The 20,771-nt window shown below is 45.6% G+C and overlaps 1 protein-coding gene across 3 annotated transcripts in view; it reads left to right on the top strand.

Annotated features, from left to right (window-relative positions):
* Positions 1 to 1,250: 1,250 nt before the first annotated feature.
* Positions 1,251 to 20,771, top strand: part of Itpr2 (inositol 1,4,5-triphosphate receptor 2) — a 393,960-nt gene continuing 374,439 nt past the window's right edge. For 2 of the 3 annotated variants that reach the window (NM_010586.2, NM_019923.4), the window contains exon 1: positions 1,286 to 1,722. In NM_010586.2, coding sequence (NP_034716.1) covers positions 1,631 to 1,722 — 92 coding nt within the window. In that variant the 5' untranslated portion in view covers positions 1,286 to 1,630. Of the gene's footprint in view, positions 1,723 to 20,771 lie in introns of all 3 variants that reach the window. The other variant, XM_006507026.4, reaches the window with a different exon arrangement.

Genomic DNA, 20,771 nt, shown 5'->3' with positions numbered 1-20,771 from the left:
TGTGGCTCAGTTGGTGGGAGGGAGAGGAAAAGGAAGAGAGGCATTGGAAATGAGAATACACTGCTTCTACACAAGGTGGGGTTTGTCCCACACCAAGACTCGAGACTGGCATTTCCTTTCTGTTCCTTGCTGTCTAAAACCTTTCCATCCCAGGCATCTTTGAATTGGAAGGCAAAACTCCCCTAAACTCTGATTTTGGTCAGCTGTGGTTTGATCACGGCATTCGCCTCTTCAGTATCTTCCACAGGGTAGGACCAAACATTTCTAAAACAGTACTCTAGAGGTGGACTGACACACAACAGAGGGGTTGCTCCCACTCATGTCCTGCCTCCAGTTTTATTTATTATAACCTTGTGTGTGTGTGTGTGGGGGGGGGGTTACAAAGGCTGTCACCGGTTCCTGGAGATGGAACCCAGTTACCCTCACTTGTGAGCCCTCACTGCCATCGCTGACCCACCCACTGACGGTCACCAGGGTGGTCACCATAGCAGCTGCAGCTGCTGGATCCTTTTATCCAGTCATGAACTTAAGAAAAACAGGATCCAAGAACAGCTCCACAGGAGTGTTTCCTCCTTTCCTCTTCTCTTCATTTGTGTCTTCTTCAACCCTTTCCTCCCTCTCAATTAACTTTTCCACTCAAAACATACATCCACTCAGACTCCAGCTTTTACGGTCAGGATTCTCCAGGCCTCTGCGTGGTGGTGCGAACACCACAGCGTTTCACCCACCCTACTCCCACCCCCTCCCACCCCCATCGCCTGCGGGCTCCTACTCTCAGCTGGACTGTCACCGGCGCGCCAAGTTCCAAGCAGCGTGGTTGCTCTGCGCCCTCTTCCAGTCGGCGTCCCTCAAGGCCGGTTCCATCTGAACCCTCGTGTCGGCAGTTTTCCTCCAAACCCCTCTAAGTCCCTTGCCTTTTGCAAATAGGGATTGTCTCTGCGCGCTCCGGGTCGTCCTGTCTACGCTGGCTGCACTGCACCCCTTCCCAGCCCGCATCTGGAAAGTCCTGGGTCTCTCCTGGGTCCTTGGGGTCGTCTTCCCTCCCCTCCCGGAGTCACTCCAGACTGTCGCTGCTGGTCTCGGGGCTGCCCCTCCAAGATCACCCTGAGCCAGAACCAATGCCCCCGGCTGAGTCCCCGTTACCCCCGCAGCGCCGCCCAGCGTGGCTCCCACGCCTCTGTCCTGGCCGCTTCGGGGTGGCCCGTCCCCCGAGAACTGGCCCCGCCCCGGCCCCGCTCCGCCCCTGGCCGCCCAGGCTTGATTGGCCACGCGCCCCCCTCCCCGGGGCTTCTCCCCGCCCTCTCGGTCCGTGGGCACCGCCACCTGGTCTAAAGAGTCCCCCAAGGGGACCTAGAGGCTCCGCTCAGGCCGGGAGCGAACTGTGGGGACGCAGAGGGCTCGCGGGCCAGGGAGGAGGAGCGAAGGTGTAGGACAGAACTTCGCCAGGAACAGGAAACCTACTGCTGGGCAGGGGCGGCGACGGCGGCGCGGGGCCATCGCAGTGTCCCCAGCGGTGGCCTCGCTGCCGCTCCTCGAGCAGAGCTGCTTGGACCCCTCTGACCCAGCGGGCCTGAGCTCACCCTTGCGTGCAGCGGAGACAGCAGGGACAGCCACAGGAGCGTGAAGCAGCATGTCTGACAAAATGTCCAGCTTCCTCTACATTGGGGACATCGTGTCCCTGTACGCGGAGGGCTCGGTCAATGGCTTCATCAGCACCCTGGGGTAAGCAGGACGTGCTTTGAGCAGCGCCAGCCAACTCGGGTCCCTGTCCCTCTGGCGCGCGGCTTGTCTGGGGTCTGCGCCTGGGACAGCCCCGGGTCCCCTAGGTCTCAGCGCGCAGGAAGCCGCGAGCGCTTCTCAGCAACTTCATAATCTCCAACCCGAGACACATCCGAGAAGAGGAAGTGGTTCGCACGCCCCAGACAGGCCCTGCGAGCCTGCCTTCCCTGCCTTGTTTTGATTAAAATGTGTGTTTTCTCCTCATCTTCCCTATGGCCCGTTCTCAGCGCGCGGCTGGAAAGAAGGGTGGGTTGAAGTCCCAGGCTTTGGCCATGAAAGTAGGCGATGTGCACCGCGCAAATGTGGCTTTGTCCTGCTGGAGGAGATTACCAGCCCCTCTTCGCTGAAGTAATTTCCTTTTGGCCTTGCCAAAGGAGGACTCACTCCTCAGGCTTTGCCAAAACTGGCCTCCTGGGCAGCCAGGGTTCTAGAACTCAGCTATTCTCTCTCCCTGTCCATCCCCTTCGCCCAGTGAAAGGAGTTCAGCCTACTGCAAGGCCCTTGTGATTCGAGTTTGTATATGAACTGGGGAAATACTGATGTATATCATACAGAAAAGCAGCGTGTTAGTTAGGTTAGGACCATTTCTGGTTTCTAGAAAATTCCTTCATGGTGTTCGCGCTGGTGAACAGTTAATTGCACTCTATGATATATTTTAGTGCACAGGTAGTTTTTGGTTACTTCACAGGACTTGCCTCAGACTGTCTTATCTGAGGAGATTGAGGCTGGTGACTGCTCTCAGCTGTTAGGTATTGGAGTCCTGTCCCCCGGGCTGTGAGGGAGAGAGCCTTTCTGTGACTGTGTTGCGTGCCCAGTGCCTTCTCTGGAGGACACCAGTGGCTCCACAGTTCCTGTTCTTTGTTCATTTCCCCACAGATTGTGGGAAGGAAGGTTTAATTGAATATCTTTTCCATGTTATTTGCTCCTGAGATTGAAGTGTGAAAGAAGTACTTAGTCCAAGTGTTTCTGCTTGATCCAGTTGTTTCTGAAAGAATTCACAGTCCAAGTCTAGTCTGGGTCCAGGATAGTGCTTCATTGATGAATCCTGTCAAACTTGGTAGGCATGAAAGGTGTCACCATTTAGCAGCTAAAAGGAGGGGCTCTAGAAACAGAAGGTTTGTGCTGGGATCCCCACCCTTTGGTTTGCAAACCTTATGACCCTGGGCAGGTTATGAAATCTATCTGGGCTACATCTCCTGAGTTTAAAAATGGAACTCACAGTGGTTTCTGCATAGGGGTGTGGGGAGGAAAGAGGTAAGAGAGGCAAAGTGCTTACCACGGCAAAGCCGTAATGACTACATTCATAAGTTAATTAGCTGATGCAGTAATTATCACCACCCAGACCAGGCAAGAGTTCAAGGGTCACTTGCAAGGTCGAATGTGGATAGCGTACAAAGCAAACACTGGAAGGGCTGAGGAGGTCAGCTCCACAGTAGGCATCGTTGGGACCAGGAGATGGGGACCAAGAGAAGTGACCGACTCAAGGAACAGAGGGTATTTGTGTCCAAAGCCAGGACTCTACTCCTGCCTCAGACGCCCCGCCAAGTGTGTCCTGTTCTGCTTTCAATAATAACTGTAGACACAGAAAACCAGCATGAATGGCTGTTGCTGTGGTGTGCTCGGTGGCAATCAAAAGTGCTTATTGTAGTCTGTGTTTCTCGGTGGTGATTTGATAGTGGAGTTTCCTTAGGATGTGTTTGCAGACTGTGTCATTCCCTGTTCGTGAAGTAATAATGTTAAGATGACCGCAAGGCAGAGTTCAAGTTGTAGAGTCTTGAACATGCTACCCTGGGTGGAGCTTGGCACTTTGATTGGATATTTGTTTTCTGAAATAGACTTCTCAGGGGTTCCAATAGCTTATAGAACTTCAGAGGTCATGCGTGTGATTGCCCTCACGCCCAAATCAACAGGTTTTCCAAGGCTGGTTACAGTCGTTGCTGACCCCCCTGATACATTTTCTTGCCCTTGGTGAATGTTGTTCAAAGGGCCTTTCACGGGTTGGAGGTTCCAAACCCAGGCAGGTGGTCCCAGGCAGGTGATCCTAGGCAGGTGGTCCCAGGCAGGTGGTCCCAGGCAGGTGGTCCCAGGCAGGTGGTCCCAGGCAGGTGGTCCCAGGCAGGTGGTCCCAGGCAGGTGGTCCCAGGCAGGTGGTCCCAGGAAGGTGGTCCTAGGCTCTATAAGAACACAGGCTGAGAAACCCATGGAGAGCAAGTCAGACAGCAGCTCTTCTTTACTCTGCTTCAGTTCCTGCCTCTAGGCTTCTGCCCAGAGCGCTTGACCTGATGATGTCTTGAGTTCATCCATGACTCTGTAGCCTATAAGGCTAAATAAACCCAAGTAGCTTTTTGATTAGTGTTTTATCACAGTATCAGAAAAGCAAGCTAAGATAGAGGCTTTCCACCTAGGCCCTTCCTCTTATGACTTCTTTAGTTCTCTATCCACTATCGACTGGAGGTAAGGACCACACCTGTAACATGCAGGCCTTTGGAAGAGACTTAAAATTAAAAAATTAAGACCTTTATTCTAAGTCACTGGGACGATTATTATTTTGTAGGTTCCTTTTATTGCTTTGTTTATGGCTATTCTTGGTTAATTTTTTTAAAGTTTTTCTTTCTTTCTCTCTTTTTCTAGCTTATACAGAATTAGGAGTCATCATGGTACTTTCCAAACATTCTTTGTTTTGCTTCCCCAATTCTTCCCCATTCTTTCCCCTTTCCCTCCCGCCCTCCATTGTACCTTCCCATCCCCTTTTATGCTACACTCACGTGATCTTTTCATGCATGGTTTCAAAGTATAGGACATTATTTAGCTTGAGAAACCAGAAAGGTCTTTGGCCGAGCCAAATAAAATATTTTTTAGAAAGTATTTTATTTTATTATTTTATGTGTTTGGGTGTTTTGCCCACATGTATGTCTGTGTATCACATGTGTGCAGTGCCTTTGGCGGTCAGAAGAGGCTGTTGGATCCCCTGAACTGGAGTTTCCAATGGCTGTGAGCTGCCAATAGGTGCTGGAACTCAAGAGCAGGTGTTTGACATTTCTGGAGACTTACAAAGTAGAATCTTCCCCAGGGCCTGTTGGGGTGTGCCCTCCCTGTTACAGTGTAATTGTCAGAGTCTCCAGAGCCAGCCAGGCTGAGGCTCCCTCTACATTGTTGCCATGTGCTCACGGGTCTTATGTATCAATTGCTGGGTAGACACTTGTCAGTGATTTCCCTGTTCTTCCGCTCCTGTCTTGGACCTGCTGTTAACTGGCACATGGCCTTGTTCATATCTTGTATCTCTTCCTCAGCTTTCTTGTCTTGGAGACTAAGGATAGTGGATCCTGTCCTCCCTCATCTAGGATAAAATTGATAAACTTGAGCATAAGAGAGAAATGAAAATTTGGTAAAATGAAAATGTATAGGGAAAAGGTTATATTTCCATATATACAATTACAACATTTCTTCCAAGGCCAATGAGCTGCTGGAGTGAACTAGACCAGAGTACTGGTTTAATGACTGTGATGTTGCACCTGTTTAGCCAAACTCATTTGTTCCACTGTAACATTACAAATTCCAGGGAGTAGCTAAGAATTAGACAGGAAACTCTCTGGTTTCTGTTTTAACTCTTCATCACTCTGACACGTTCAGAAGCAGGATGGTACTGCTGTTGAAATCAGGTGGGCGGTTGATGAGAGCTGACTTTACACAGCACAGAGGTTTATTTGTAAATAAATGTTGCCTACTTGAAATATTTTCTGGTGTAAATGAGTTTTAAAGACTGTGTTGTGGGAGTGCTTGCTGTGGCGTTTGCAGTAGGGTTTCACTCTTAGGAGTTTAGCAGGCTCCTTTTGGCGGCACCTGACAAGATGAGGCTCATTAGCTTTTCCCCGTGACTACATTTTTAATTCTCTCTCTCTCTTTCTCTCTCTCTCTGTGTGCTGGCATGAGTGTCACAGCACATGTGTAGGGGTCAGTCAGCCACATTGGGGATTTAGCTCACTTTTTCTTTCCAGTGTGGACTGGGATAGGGGGCTCCGGTCCCCAGTGCAGTGAGTGCTTTTATGTACTAAACTATCTCAGGCCCTTCAGCGTGGCTTTTAAGTCCCTTGAACATTGTGGTTGCAAATTCTGCGTTTCTTTCAGTTTTCCTTTGAGTGGTATTTATACTTTGGAGACAGGGTTTTCTCTGTGTAGCCTTGGCTGTTCTGGAACTTTCTCTGTAGACCAAGCTGGCTTCAGAGTCAGAGATCTACTTGTCTCTGCTTCCCAAGTGCTGGGATTAAAGGCCTGTACCAGAAGGCCCAGCTGATGGTGTTTAAATCTAAAGATCTGTATAGGATACCCTTGTACTGCCTTAATAGAAAAACTGCCTTATGACCTAGATGGTGTATATACTTTGAATGAACTGATTTTTTTTTCTGATGATGTATTTTAGAGTTATAGTTTTCTCTTTGTTTCTTTTCTTCTCTTTTTGTCTTTTCTCTTCCTTCCTTTGTTTTTTCTTTCTTCTTTCGTTAGGGAAGGAGGGATTTCAGATACACTGTGTAGTTTCCAATGCAGGCTAATGGGTCCTTTGGTCTTTCCATTCTTTTCTGTCATCATAGACAGATATAGAGGAAGTAACCATGAGTTTGTATGACATTGTCCCAGGTCAATCACAACACAGTTCACTTAACTACTAATCAAAACATCTTTGAGATGTCTGTATCATTTTTAAAGGATTCTTAGTTTCTTATTTAGTCTTAATGAACAGTACTTATTTTGAAAAGTATAAATAAAGTATTTTTCCAGTCACTGTCAGTAGAGAAAAAATGGGGGAACACAGCCATGGTCATTATTCAAACTTGGATCCTAGTTGCTATTAGTGTTTTAAAGTGTAGCATGGAAAACGCTTGTCTGGCCAGCAATGCTGAGCAGCTATGAGGTCTGGCCTATTTGTTAAAGCAAATGTGTATTCTGCCTCATTTTTAAAGCGTGTTCAAGCAGGTATGACCTATACACCTGGGAATGGCTCCCTGGCTGTGTTAGCAATCTCCACCCTAAGCACGAGGCTTCTGTTGTCGGACTCACTGTCTATGGTCTCAGTTTGTGGGACTGTTTCGTTGGTATGTGATTGAAATAAACCAAGAGTGTTTTAGTCGACTGTTTTTGAAATGGAGGAGTGAGTTCTTTCCAAATTATAACCAATAATTGGTTAAAAATAGCTGTTACAGTGCTGGAGAGATGGCTCAGTGGTTAAGAGCACTGACTGCTCTTCTAGAGGTCCTTGAGTTCAGTTCCCAGCAACCACATGGTGGCTCACAACCATCTGTCATAGGATCCAGTGCCCTCTTCTGTTGTGTCTGAAGACAGTGAACTCATATACACAAAATAAATAAATAAATCTTAAAAAAGAATAACTGTTACATAGTTAGAGCATTACCTATTCACAGATCTTAAATTGAGGATAAGTTAAAATGGCAGGCTGTTCAGAATAAAAATATTTTTTGATATTGAAATTGAAAATGTGCTGTCAAGAACTGAGTTCATGGGACTGTTCTGACAAAGTGCTTAATGCTGGCACGTGCTGTGCTTTGATTGACTTCATTCATTCACCCATTCCTTCACTTATGTCACTGACCCTTTATGATGGGCGAGACTTATACTCAAGAGATGCTGTAAATCCTTATCTGGAAAGCTGACCTTCTTTTGAGAGCTTGTGGTTTGATGTTTGGTGAAGTCTTTGGGATCACAAACACATCCAATACCTTTGCTCTCAAGTCTAGAAACCAACAGGTACTTTTGTGTCTTTTGAATCCTTTTGTGCCCAACACGAGACAGTTTCTGAGGTAGAGCTGGAACTCTATGGAGCCTACAAGGTGTTTAATGAGTAGCTGTAAAACAGATTTAGGATTAGCATCAGAGACAGGATGAACACGAGCAGAGTCAGGCAGTTCCTTTGCCATGCCATGGGAAGGTCAGACACTATGTCACAGAGTTGGAAGAGCCATTTCTTCCCCTCTTGCTGGTCTGACCTGGTTGAGATAGGCTTCAAGGAGAGGAAGAGCATGGGCTCAACTCATTAGGATGGACAGACATCTGCATCCTAATACACCCACAGTCAGTGGCACATTCTTGATATTGTCTTCTTTCATTTTCAACAGCCAGTAAAATTTTACTACTCATTTTAATAGCTCTAAAACTCCCAAAGCAAATAGTTTGATGTTGTTGGGCTAAGCAGAGATGGAAGGATGATCTGAAAACGCTTCATGCTTCACCTAAGAGAGAGCTTTGAGCTTGGGTCAGACTGTCTGTGACTACCACAACAGCTTCCAGACACTGACGTATGTGATGGGTTTAAAGAGACTGTGGCGATGACCAAGGGAACTGGAGCCTGGTCAGGAAGGAACTTGCAGTGACTGGGGACTTTTAGACAGTACCAGCCCTGTGGATTTCAGGCTTCTATTGAATTCTTCAGTTATCCATCTCCAAGGTTGTATATTTGTTGTTTTCCCTATGGGCTGTGTCCAGCTTCTCTGGATTTTTTCCCCCTGAGGTAGAGTCTCACTCACATTGCAGCCCCGGCTGCCCTGGAACTCAATATGTAATGCAGGGTGGTCTCAAACTTGTACTGATCCTCCTGAGTGCTGGCATTGCAGGTGCGCACTGCCACACCTGATTTAAAGTCATTTCTAATTATTTTTAACTCAAGTTCCACAGCCCCTCTCCTTCTGACTTGGCTTCACTGTCCTAAAGAGTGACAAAGTTCAGGGATTCGCATGAATGCAGGGGAGGGCAAGGGAAGTTGACACACATCTAAGCTCATATCTAAATTCTTAGAATTCAGACAGGCTTTCCTGAGGTCCTATCTGAAGTAAGATGTTTGTTACTGTTAAAATATAACTGGAAAAATATCTCTGTGCTGAAGATCAAGCATAGGACTTGTTACAGTTGTTATTAAGAGATGCAATGGAGGTCCTGAGAAGTCTATCTCTGAGGCAGTGTGGCTGCTTCCAAATCCATCATCAGGAGCTTTCCCTGCACAGCAATTCCTTCCGAAAAGAGAACTGGACATTGCATTCAGAATACATATGGATCCTCAAGGCTCAACATGGAGACCAAAGGACCAAACAAATATAAATCTAACAAAAGACTGCAACCTTACACAAGTCTGTAACTTTTCCACTAAATTGTCAAATTGACACCTCTTGTCCTCAAGGTTTCAGATAGTGAGGTGCCCTCCAATCCTGTTCAATTCACTTTTTTTTTTCTTTTTCTTTTTTCTTTTTGGTTTTTTGAGACAGAGTTTTTCTGTACAGCCCTGGCTGTCCTGGAACTCACTCTGTAGACCAGGCTGGCCTTGAACTCAGAAATCTACTTGCCTCTGCCTCCCAAGTGCTGGGATTAAAGTCAATTCATTTCTAATTAAGTCATGTAACATTTTAATTAAGTTACAAGTTATCAGGCCAAACTGTCTTGATACCCTGTAAACAGTTCACAGGGATCCCTTGCATAATGGTTTGCACTGTCTGATCTTAAAAGACCTGAAGGAGCCTGCCTGTCATACTGCTTAGCTGCTTGCTTGGATAAAGCTGGAGTGCAGAATGACTGGCTTGTGTTAGTAAGGCTCTATGTTGGTAATAAACAAAAACCACCCCTGGCCAGCTCAAGAGCAGGAAATGCTTTCAAGGCCATTTGAGAAACTCAAAGCAACTGAAAGGAGGACTCACTGTGGGCTTTAGATAGGCAGGGAAACTTGGCCTTGGGGCTCCCAACAGAGGACCTTCTTGCTGGACAGCATCCTGAACGTGGACATCACCCAGCAGTTCCTGTGTTCTCTGTCTCTCTTGTTAATTTGTTAGATTATACACCTGGTAGAAGTCATTCCTGCTTGGATTAGGAGTCATCACTTGTGATGGCTAATCTTGGTTGTCACCTAGACATGCCCAAGAGGACCAATTAAAGACTTGCCTCCATTAGACTGGCATATGGGCATGACAATGGGGGCTTTTTCTTGGGTTGATAATGGATGTAAGAATGACTAGCCCACTGTGGGCCCTGCCATCTCTAGGCAGATGGGCCTGACCTTTATACAAATGAAACTGAACCAGGAGCCTGGTGTTTGCTTCAAGTGCCTGCTTTGAGCTCCTGCTCAGATTTCTCTTGATGATGGAGTTGTAACTTGTAAATGCAAGCAAACACTTTCCTCTTGAGTTGTTTATCACAACAGAAAAAAACAAACTAAAACATTATTCATGCCCAGGAAGTCAGGTTTCAAGGCCTAGATCTGGCCAGCAGGGAAATTGCTGAGCTAAGATAGACTTTCTGCTACTTTGGGGGCTGTGTGGTGTGGGCCACAGTGGAACTTTGCCTGAGTGAAATGCTCCAATTTGTAGGCAAGGAAAGCCATAGTAGAAGTGTAGTGCCCCTTGAAGCAAATTGTGATAGGGTATGCATGCTACACCATTCACTATCTTGGCTGCCTTAAGTGTGTAATCGGCTCAGGGGCAGCAAGGATATGGCAGTGTGGGCAATCAGGACTTCTTCATATCAGAAACAAGGTACCATTCTGACACAAGTCTACATCGTCTTTGAGGTTCTTCCATTTCTATGAATTTGGCTGTTCCAGGTACCTCATGGAGTTGAATCATGCAACAGTCCTTTGTCACAATGTCACTTGCTGAACAAATGTGCATTACATTGGGATCTGTGTACTTTAAGATAGCGAAGTGACTAGCAACAGCGGCTTCTTCTTGGGGGAAACAGCAGTGTAATTGTTCTTATGAAATCTTTGAGAGCCACAGATAATTGTAAAAGTAGGGAGCTCTCACAGAAGCCAGTGATATTCCATCTTGTCTTTAGAGGTTCTTTAAAAAACCAATACATGACAAAACTTACATCAGAAACAGTAATGCGTGTGACCTTTCTCCAGTGTTTGCATTCTGAAGCCACAGTAAACGAAAGCTGATGTTTTACAAGCCCAGTTTTGATGGTTACAAGCTCAAAGAATTCGTAAGCACCTCCAAAACTATATAACAGAGAGTAGGTCTTTTATGGACAACACATAATTCTCCCAGGGACAGATTTTGTGCCTGAGTTTGAACAGAGAGAACTTCCTGAAATCAAACCCAGAGAATACCTGAAGTATTAACATGCAATTTACTTTAGAAAAACATAGTAGGATGTGTTTCCCGTTGTAACCTTCATTTTTAAGATTTAAGAGTAAATGGTGAACAAGAGACATTTCAATATTGTGTAAAGAGAACAAAGAGGTAGTTTTTTCATCTTATATTAATTTTGATTATACCCACTGATATGTTTGGGCATTGTCTAAGAATTTGAAATCCCTTAACATTGTACTGACTTGTGTTCTAGAAGCCTTTGGGTTCAATACACAGATGAGTTATTACATACATGTAGAAGAGAATGAAAAGAAGGAAATGTGGATATGTACAAACTACAAAGCAATTTGGAAACTAAAGCAATGTAATTTAATGATCTAGTTCCAGCTCACTATCATCCTCTATGATAGACATTTTAAAATGTCTTAATATTAGAAATGTGAGCTTGACTCGCCTGGCATGGTGCCGCATGCCTTTAACCCCAGCACGTGGGAGGCAGAAAGAGAAGGGTCTCTGCGAGTTCAAGGCCAGCCTGGTCTATATAGTGAGTTCCAGAACAGCCAGAGCTATGTAGAAAGGCCCTGTCTCAAACAAATAAAAACAAAAATGTGAGTTTGAGATGAAAGGCACTAATATTATGGGAGTTCTGTTACATTTCTGTGATGTTCAAATGTGGTTTAATGACATCGTACCTTGTAAACACAGCAATTAAAACAAAAATCAGCTGCCAGATCCCCAAGTGCAGAGCAGTGATCCAAAGTAAGTTAATGATTTAGAGACTGGTCTCTTGAGTTTGGAGAGCATTCAAGGTCAATGCTAATATCAGAGACATGACCACTTAAACATTTACACTGCAGGCTAGTTTTTGGCTTTGGCCATGTTTTCTAAGAGGGTAACTTCCGGTCTGACTCTGGGCAGCACTTGGAGAAGGTAGTGGAGAGATTTTGTCATTCTTAGGATGCTACCCAGTGACTTGGGGTGACAGATATAAGAGACATTCATTGTGAGTCTAACCAAGAACCAAAGAAAGCACGTTATGAGAATGTCTGGAAGTATGTTCAGGGCTAATGAGAAAGGGCTTTTATGTGCTTGTCTTTTGTTTTCTTGCAAACTGGGACACAGGCAGCCTCATCCCCATTTCCCAGGTAAATCTTTGTTACCGGGGAAGGGGGAAAGCAAAAAGCTTGCTTTCAGGTCTCAGCCACTGGAGATCCTTTCAGATCTTTAAGCATCGCTGTGTTGGAAGCATAGAGAGTATTCTGTGTGTTGTTGGAGGCTTAGAATCAGGAGGGGTTTAAGTCAAATGTCATGGAGGAATTTTGACAGGTGGTAACTCTTTGGCAGCAGATACCGTGAGGTTAGTGCATAAACACTTTCTGAAGAATGGACCATGCCCTGGGCCGGATCCTCAGTACTGGGAAAAAGAAAAAGACAAAAAGGAGAACAGCTTCACATCTCTCAGGTGCATCTTCTTCAAAACAGGAGCTGTAACCTGTGCCTTTAATGTTAGTTATTTAAAATATTTGTGTGTGTTCACCCGCACACGCGTGTTGGTATGAAAGCCGGAGGTCAACCTCAAGTGTGCTGTTGACCTTGTCTCTGGCATCTAGGGCTTGCTTTGAACTCAGGTCCTGGCTCTTGTCTAACAAGAACCTTGCCACTGAGTTATGCCTCCAGCCCTAGTCTACGAGATTCTAACAAAGTATCAACAGCATCATAGAATTTGAAACATATGTAACAAAATGTGTATTAATGTTAGGCCATTAATCTGGCCTATCTGGCTATCGCTACAGATTCTTTTTTTCTTCTTTGTTACTAGCAGATGACTTGGATTTGGGTGTTCAGGACAAAGTCCACGTTTTCCCCTCCCTCTGCACTGGACATTCTCCCCCAGGTCACTGTGGCCACTCACTACACTTGGGATGATGAGGAAGACCATTAAGGAGGGCTCAGTGCCCCGCTCTGAACAGGTGCTTGGAACAATAGCGTGGGAAGAACGCATCTTGGGCCACGTAGATGAGGCCACTGTACTAGAAATGTTAACAAGGTATCAGGAAGTGAAACTGTTCTGCAGACGACCTCAAGCCCAGTTCTTTGTTATATTCACCTAAGAAATGGGTAGCCAAGGACCAGAGTGGGTTTTCTATATCAACTATGGGTGATTTTTAAGCAAAAGAATGAAACAGTTTGCTTTAGAAAGGCCAGGTTTTGCCTCAGAAGGGCCGTGCTTTGGCCTAGTGGCAGAGGAAAAGGCAGGGATGGCAGCACAGGAAACTGGGGATCTAACATGGCAGAAGCTGTGCTGGGGACAGAAGCCACTTGTCACAGAGGCACTGAAGGGACACTGCTCTGCTTCAGTTTAGATCTATGAAAAGCTTAGGAATTGGAACAGCCACCACTGTTTCTAAGGCTCCATGACTCTGACGACTAAGTATACAGATTTTAATAAAATGTTTGTTTGCTCACATCTAGTTAAAATATCATCTGTTCTCAGTTTGACTCTGGGTTCTCTGCGTTCCATGCTTTGTAGTGTGCGGTCCTCTGGCAGAACACCTGCTTTTCTTTGTAGCTGCAAGATATCCAGGGCTTCACAGGATGTTACCCCACGGCCTGCTCAGTTTCCTTTCTTACCTGCAGGCCTGCCTTCAATTTCCCACGCAGATGCCAGCTGTAACTTGTTTCTGATCTCCGGACTGTGTGAGGACCCTTTATGAGCTACAGAATTGCATGGCAGTCTCTAAGTGTACTGCAGCTACAGCTTTAATTTTGATTCTTTTCTTTTTTTGTGGTACAGTGTATGGTGTATACGTTCATGTGTGTGTGTGTGGGGGGGGAGAGTGCACGTGTGTTTGTGTCAACGCCAAGTGTGTTTCCTCAGTGGTTCTCTAGCTTAGTTTTTGAGATGGAATCTCTCCTTACCCCTGGAGCTTGATGATTGGCCAGGTCAGCTTCCCAGTGAATTCCAGGCATCCTCCTGTCTCTACCTCCCCAGTGCTGGGATTACAGGCACTTGCTGCTCTGCCTGGCTGTGTGTGTGTGTTTCTAGGATCCAAGCTCAGGTCCTCATGCTTGCAATGAAAGCACTTTACCATCTTCTCAATGCTTGACTCTCTGTCTGTGAGTGTTGGGTTGTCCTTATTTCTCCTTTTAGACTTAAACAAAAGGGCAGAGGTTAAGTGTGGTTTGTTCACAGTTATGTTGCCAAGGTCTTACATGGCACCCATCAGATAGAACATATCCAAGAAATATGTTGAATCAATGCCCGAGGCTGTAGCATATGGTTGAGACTTTTGCTTTAGACAAATCTGGTTTCAAATTGTGTCTCCACTTACTCTCACAGTGAGATCCCCAGAAGTTATTTAACCCTGATGCCTAGACTTCCTTAACTGCAAAATGGGAGGCCAGGGGATCTTGTCTAGTCATTGGTCATCAACGCACATAAAACAGGTTGTATGGAACAGGCCTAGAGCACCAGGCTCCTGATCATGAAGTAAGAGCAAGCTATTCATTGGTATTTGTAGGACCACCATGAAGGAGGCATCATGAATCCCTTTGTAGCAGCTGAGCTGAGCTCACCCTACAGGGGTGCTAGACATACTGCCATACCATGAGCTGCTGTTTGCTTAGCAGGCTGTTCAAAGTCATGCTGCCTTATCAGTTATTTGTTTGGTTTTGATCTTTCCTTTTCTTCCTTGTGCCATTGGTGTACATTTCTAAATCACCAGTGCTTGCGTTTATCTTTCAGTTCTGGTTCGATGCCTGCTGTGCCCTGATGTACTGCAAACACTGGATGCATGAGTATGAATAATAACTTCGATAGCTGTGTGCACACTGCACCACAAATGCTCACACCCCCATCCTGTATTTCCTATGACTAGAGTTTTCAAGTTTTCTTATGTTTTAAAGCCAATGTCTTTTACTTGCTAATATTTCCCCCTACTAGGATGTAGTAACAAAATAAAACATTTAAAATTTATCATTCTCTCATTTTATTTGTAATTATTTCCTCGCTCTCTCTCTCTCTCTCTCTCTCTCTCTCTCTCTCTCTCTCTCTCTGTGTGTGTGTGTGTGAGAGAGAGAGAGATGGTGCATGTGTAGAACAACCCTGTGGAGTCATTTTTCTCCTTCTACTTTCTTGTGGGATTTGAGCTTGACCTCTGGATACAAGGCTTTCACGACAAGTGTCTTACTCACTGAGCCTCCTGGCTGGCCCTGTTTTGTTTTATCTACTGAGAAAAAACAATGCACTAGCTTGCAGCCTTTAGGATAAAATTGTGCAGACCTCTCCGTCACTCCCCCCACATCCTCCACCCCATCCCAGTGTCTCTGACTTTTCAGATTGGCCAAGAATCAGGAGTTCTGACCAGATTGATTGTTAGGGATGAGCAAAACAACTTATGTAAGATAATTAGACAGTTTACAAACAAATCTATTTGTTTAGGAAAAGGTGTCAAGTTTTAGCTACTAACTGATCAAATTATAATCCTTGTCTTGGAGACACTAGTGAATTTTAGACAAAATCATGCGGATTTGAGATGGCTACAGGGTGGATCTTATTCCTGTCTCTTAGCAGCAGCTACCCAAACAGCAAACACCACTGGGCCTTCAGCTTTCTTTTAGAAATGCCTCAGGATAATTTCTCTCTTTTCTGGAAAAGTGACATATACACATGGACTCAGTGTGGAAGAACTGTTAAAAAAAATCATTGAAAATGCTTTAAAGGGGCTGAGGATGCAGCTAGTCTGTGTGGAGCACTTGCTGAGCACGTATAAAGGCCTGGATGTGTGTCTGCTGTCCCACTCAAATGGCACAGGCAGGAGGACCAGAAGTTTAGGGTCATGCCTTCACTGGGTCTCTAATAGCCCAGGCTATGTCAGGAGGTTGAGGCCAGCCTGGGCTACTTGTTTGAAAGCTTCTCTTTGAGCGGCTTCTTCTCTTAGCTCATGTCAATAGAGCTCTGAAGTGAGAGGGGCTACTCGTAGGTGATTAATTGGTGATAGACTTGGGCTTGAAACCTACCACACTCTCAGGCATGATAAAGAAGGAAAATATCTGGACACTAATTTTATTAGTCAGATACGGTTTGGGGGACACAGGAATGAGAAAAATCCAAATCAAATCTCTAACCTAAAGGATTTTGTGATGAGAGTAACAGAGTCTGCACGTCCAGACTCTCGGAGCCCAAGGCTCTGTACCACGTGGGTTGTCTCAAGCCTGGTCGGTGCTCTGTCTGTGATGCCAGGGGCTGCTGGAAGTGTTCTTCTTCCTCCTCTTCTTCCTCCCAGAACTAAGAGTGCTCAAAGCCCTCGGAACAGTATGTGATCTCCACTGCAGCGGATTAGACAGGCGCTGAGGCAGGGGAAGAGCTGCTGGGGCTAACAGATGGGGTGCCATCTCTTAGAGTGGGAGGAGAGCCTTTCTCCCTTCTTCAGTCAGGGTTCCTGGTGGGAAGGAGGGACTTGGGTACTGAAAGCAAGCAGTGATAAGACCCAACACATCGCAGCCAGCGGAATAGATCCCAGCCCTCAGAAAGCTGCATCCTAGGACCTTAGGGAACGTGTGTAGCCTGTAGTTATCCACTCTTTGAGCGTTCTCCTTCAGGGAGCTAGGGCTCTGCCACATCCTGATGGGAGGGGGAATGGTCTGAGACCTGACTCCTCAGCCGGTGGGAAGTCTCAGCTTTGTCTTCAGCTGGTGAAGACACGGTTTTTCAGGGACTCAGCTGGTGAGGGAACCCAGTGGTTTGCTGTAGGTCAGTGATGTCGCCTCACATTTGAAATGGAAAGACTTCGTGAAACAGTTTTTCTAGAAGAGCCCATTGTTGAGTAAACGTTTATTTCCTTCTGTGTGTGTCCCCTTTCCCTCTCCATTTCCACCTCCCACCCCCACCCCGTGTGCGTGTGCGTGCGCGCACTATGAAGTAGGGACCTTGCCTATGTCTTCCCTTTCTCTTTAGCTTAGCACAGTACCCAAAGGACACCCGTTTCTCTCTTAGACACCATCCAGAAGCTCTTCCCGGCCTGTCTTAAAATCTAAATTCCTAGAGTGTGGCAATGGGGCTGCTCTGTGGCTAGCTGCTCAGCAGAAGCCCCAGGGCTGACAGAAATCTTGCTAAGTAGCATTTGTTTTCTCTAACAGACTTGGAACTTTAAAAAATATATCTAAATTACCAATGGTTTTTGTTTTTGTTTTGAGAATTTCATATCTAAGTGCTAAATTTACATAATTCCAACCCTCCCTTCTCTCCTGTCCCTCCCGAATTCATGACCTCTTCTTTTTAATTAGTCTTGGAACTTTGAGAGAGTGTCTGGAAGCTTCCACAGGAAATGCCCCATGTCAGTTTACTCACGGTTGGGTTCTCTGGGTTTCTGGCTATCTAGATTTAGACACGTAGCCACAGTGTGATTTTCTTTTTAGTCTTCACTGACTCCTGGGCTTTGAAGATACAGCTGTGCTGGTTTCTGTTTTGGTTTAGTATTTATTTATTTTATTTTATTTTTAACAAGCAGTGAAGCTCGAGGCTGCACTTCACTTCCTTTCTCCATTTCTTGCTTTAAAAGAGGACATGAAGGAGACTTGAATGAGGCTCAGGTGCCATGGCTGCAGTGTGGTTTGGGAATAGTTACCTAAACCAAGCTATTTAATTTTGTTGCTAGAGGGAGGCTGAAGGGATAAATAGAGGCTAAGAGCTCAGGCTGCTCTTGCAGAGGACCTGGGTTTCCAGCACCCACATGTCAGCTCATAACCAGATGTAATTCCTGTTCCATTGCCTTCTTCTGGCATCCTGGCACATGCATGCTATAGAAACATGTATGCAGGCAAGCCTTCATATACTTAAAATAAAAATAAGTAAAATTGTAATTTGTAGATAGCCAATTATTTCTGCTTTCTAAATATGTTCCTGCATCAGTAAACACAACGTCAAATCAAGGACTTAAGGGCTGGAGAGACGGCCCTACAGGGTCCTTAAGAGTGTTTGCTACTCTTGCAGAGGACCTGGGTTTGGTTTCTGCTCAAGTCAGGCAGCTCACAACTGCTTTTAGCTCCACTTCTAGAGGATCTGATGCTCCCTCTGGCCTCCACAGAGCTGCAGGCTTATGGTACACATACAAAGCAGACACAGATATCTGCATGAAAACCTATTAAAATTGAAAAGAGAAAACACCGAGTGGCTGGGAATGGTGGCTCATACTTGAAGCAGGTGACCGAGGATGTGCCGTGTCGTTAACTTACTCTGAGGGACAGACACTAGGAGCGAAGACAGGCCCTCTCATGGCTGCTACACTGGGCTGATCTGGACGGAAACTAATAATGAACAAGGACTTCTGTTGGTGATGCTGCCTGAGTCCAGAGTAAACTTTGGGGCAACGTTCCTCTCTCACAGACCTTCCTCAGATAAGAGCAGCTTTCTTATTTTTCTACTAGTCCTTGTGCCTTCTGCAAGAGATGCCACCAGCTTCTGCGGTTGTGGCCTTTCACTGTGCAAGTTACAGGTAGATACACAGTTAGAGGCCTGGCTGTCTCCTATTGTGTGTGTACTTTCTCATCTAATTTATAGTTATGGATGGCATTAATATTTGTACTTAACTTGGACTTTATGCCCAAAGCTAGAACAACTTAAATGAGGAAGAGGCTGCGAGTCTGAACTGGTTTAGATGAGAGATTGATTATATATGAAATCTACATTGTCCCTGCCGAGTACCAGGAAGGTGAGATGACTGTGCGGGGCTGCCCCTTTTATGATTAGAATTTTGGTGGGAAAACTTCACAATGGGCCTTAAAAACAGTTGCTCAAATAAGTTAGCTTTAAAAACAATTACTGTGTAATTTAGTTCAAAACACACCGAACTCTAGGCAAACGGTGACTAAGGAGACAGAGTCAGCCTTTCCTTAGCACTGAGCTCCGTAGTCAGTTGTCTAGTACAGAAAGGTCAACCCAGAAACCATGCATACAATAAAATCAGTATCAGCTGGTTGTATTTCTATATCTGTGTACAGATACACATATATACATAGGTAATCATAATAATTGGAGAAGAGGAGGCTGTCAATCTGAGAGTGGGAGCAGGTTGGAGGGGGAACCAGAGAGGGCCTGGGAGGAGGAAAGGGAAGAAAGAGCTGTGATTGTGTTTCAATTAAAATTAAAAATTCACAGAAAGTGTGAGGGTTGGGGAGTTGGCTCTGTGGTAAAGGGCCTACTGTGCAAGCCTGAGGACTCCTGTGAAAGCTGGATTGGGCAGGGGTAGCACTGGATAGGGCAGGTTCAGCACTGGTCTGAGTGGGTGTATCAGATGGAGACAGGAGGATCCTGGGGCCTGAGGGCCAGCTTGTCTAAGCTAATCAATGAATTTCAGGTTCAGTGAGAGACCCTGCCTCAAATACACAATGGAGAGACATTGGAGGAAGAGAATTGACTGGCTTCCATATTTGTAGGTACAGGTCAGAGTGATACACATGTGTGTGTATGACCCTCACCTCATTCTCCAGGAAATGTGAAATATAATGATAAGCACATTTACACGATTTAGTCACAGAGCACAAATGATCTCCAGGTTGGTGCTTTTCTGCTCATTTCTACAGAGGGTAGAAGATTATACTATCTTAGAGGGAATTAGGAAAATCTTACTGTGCTGTCTAGTTTTATATCAACATAGCTATGGTCATTGGACAGGAGTAAACCTCAATTGAGAAAACACCTCCATAAGATGGGGCTGTAGGTGATCCTGTAGGGCGTTTTCTTAATCAGTTGATTGATATGGGAGGGACCAGCCCATGTGGGTGGTGTCACCCCTGAGCTGGTCATTCTGAGTTCTGTAAGAAAGCAGGCTGAGCAAGTCATGGGGACCAAGCCAGTAAGGGACGCCCCTCCCTGGCCTCTGTATCAGCTCCTGCCTCCAGGTTCCTGTCCTGCGTGAGTTCCTGTCCTGACTTCCTTCAGTGATGAACAATGATATGGAAGTGTAGGCAGACAAACCCTTTCCTCCCCAGATTTGGTCGGGGTATTTCATCACAGCAATAATAACCCTGACTAAGATATGATACCCCAATCAAAAAACAGACTCCTTAAAAAGAAGAGTGATAGCCTGGTGCTTGTATGTATTTGCATTAACTGAGAAGATTGGAGATAGTTATATATCCCTTAGATTCCTGGATCTTCAGTTTCAGGCAGTTGGTTGCAGTATTAGTTGGCACTGAAAGTGGATTTGCCTTTAGCAGTTTAGAAGCAGGAAGAGCAGCAGGAAGAGGCAGGAATCTGTGCTCCTCGGAAGCTGCCCCCAGGCTATACAGCAGCCGGTTCCAAGTCTTGGTAAAGGCTGTAGCCAGAGGAATCTGCTTGGTATCAGCTCAGAAGAAAAGCACAAGTGTGGAGTGGAGACAGCCTCTCCCTAGGGAGGAAGGGGTTAAAGCAGGGACAGGAGGGTCACCATGGCTCAGATCCAAGGGATGCCAGTACATCCCCTCACCTTGTCCCCCTAAAGCTGTCTTTCTCAGATGTGAAGTTTTAAAAACAAGGTATACAACTTCAAAGAAGCCTTTAACACAGTCGCGTGCCCTGCAATCCCCAGGGTTGCTAGCTCTTTCACAGGGCAGTGGCTCTTTGGCTGTATTAGATTATAACATGGAGTTGGGCTTGGCACTGCATGCCTGCAATTTCAGTCCTTGGGATTGGAGGCAGGAAGATCAGAAGTTCAATGCCAATCTAACCTGATCTACATGAGACCTGGCTCAACTCCCCTCCTTGCATAAATAAAAATTAAGAAATACTTATGTCCATATATATTGTGTAGGGTTTGGAGACTCTCAAATGAAGAGAAAAGATACATAAAACTATATACAGATGGTAGCAATGACCCTTCAGACCACATAATCTTCTTTTAGGAAGATAGTGGTGTAGCTCTTCTATTCCTT

This window comes from Mus musculus, chromosome 6 (genome assembly GCF_000001635.26).
Source record: "Mus musculus strain C57BL/6J chromosome 6, GRCm38.p6 C57BL/6J".
NCBI classification, from domain to species: domain Eukaryota; kingdom Metazoa; phylum Chordata; class Mammalia; order Rodentia; family Muridae; genus Mus; species Mus musculus.
The sequence above is the reverse complement of the archived record's forward strand: the minus strand, read 5'-3'. Positions and strand labels throughout refer to the sequence as shown.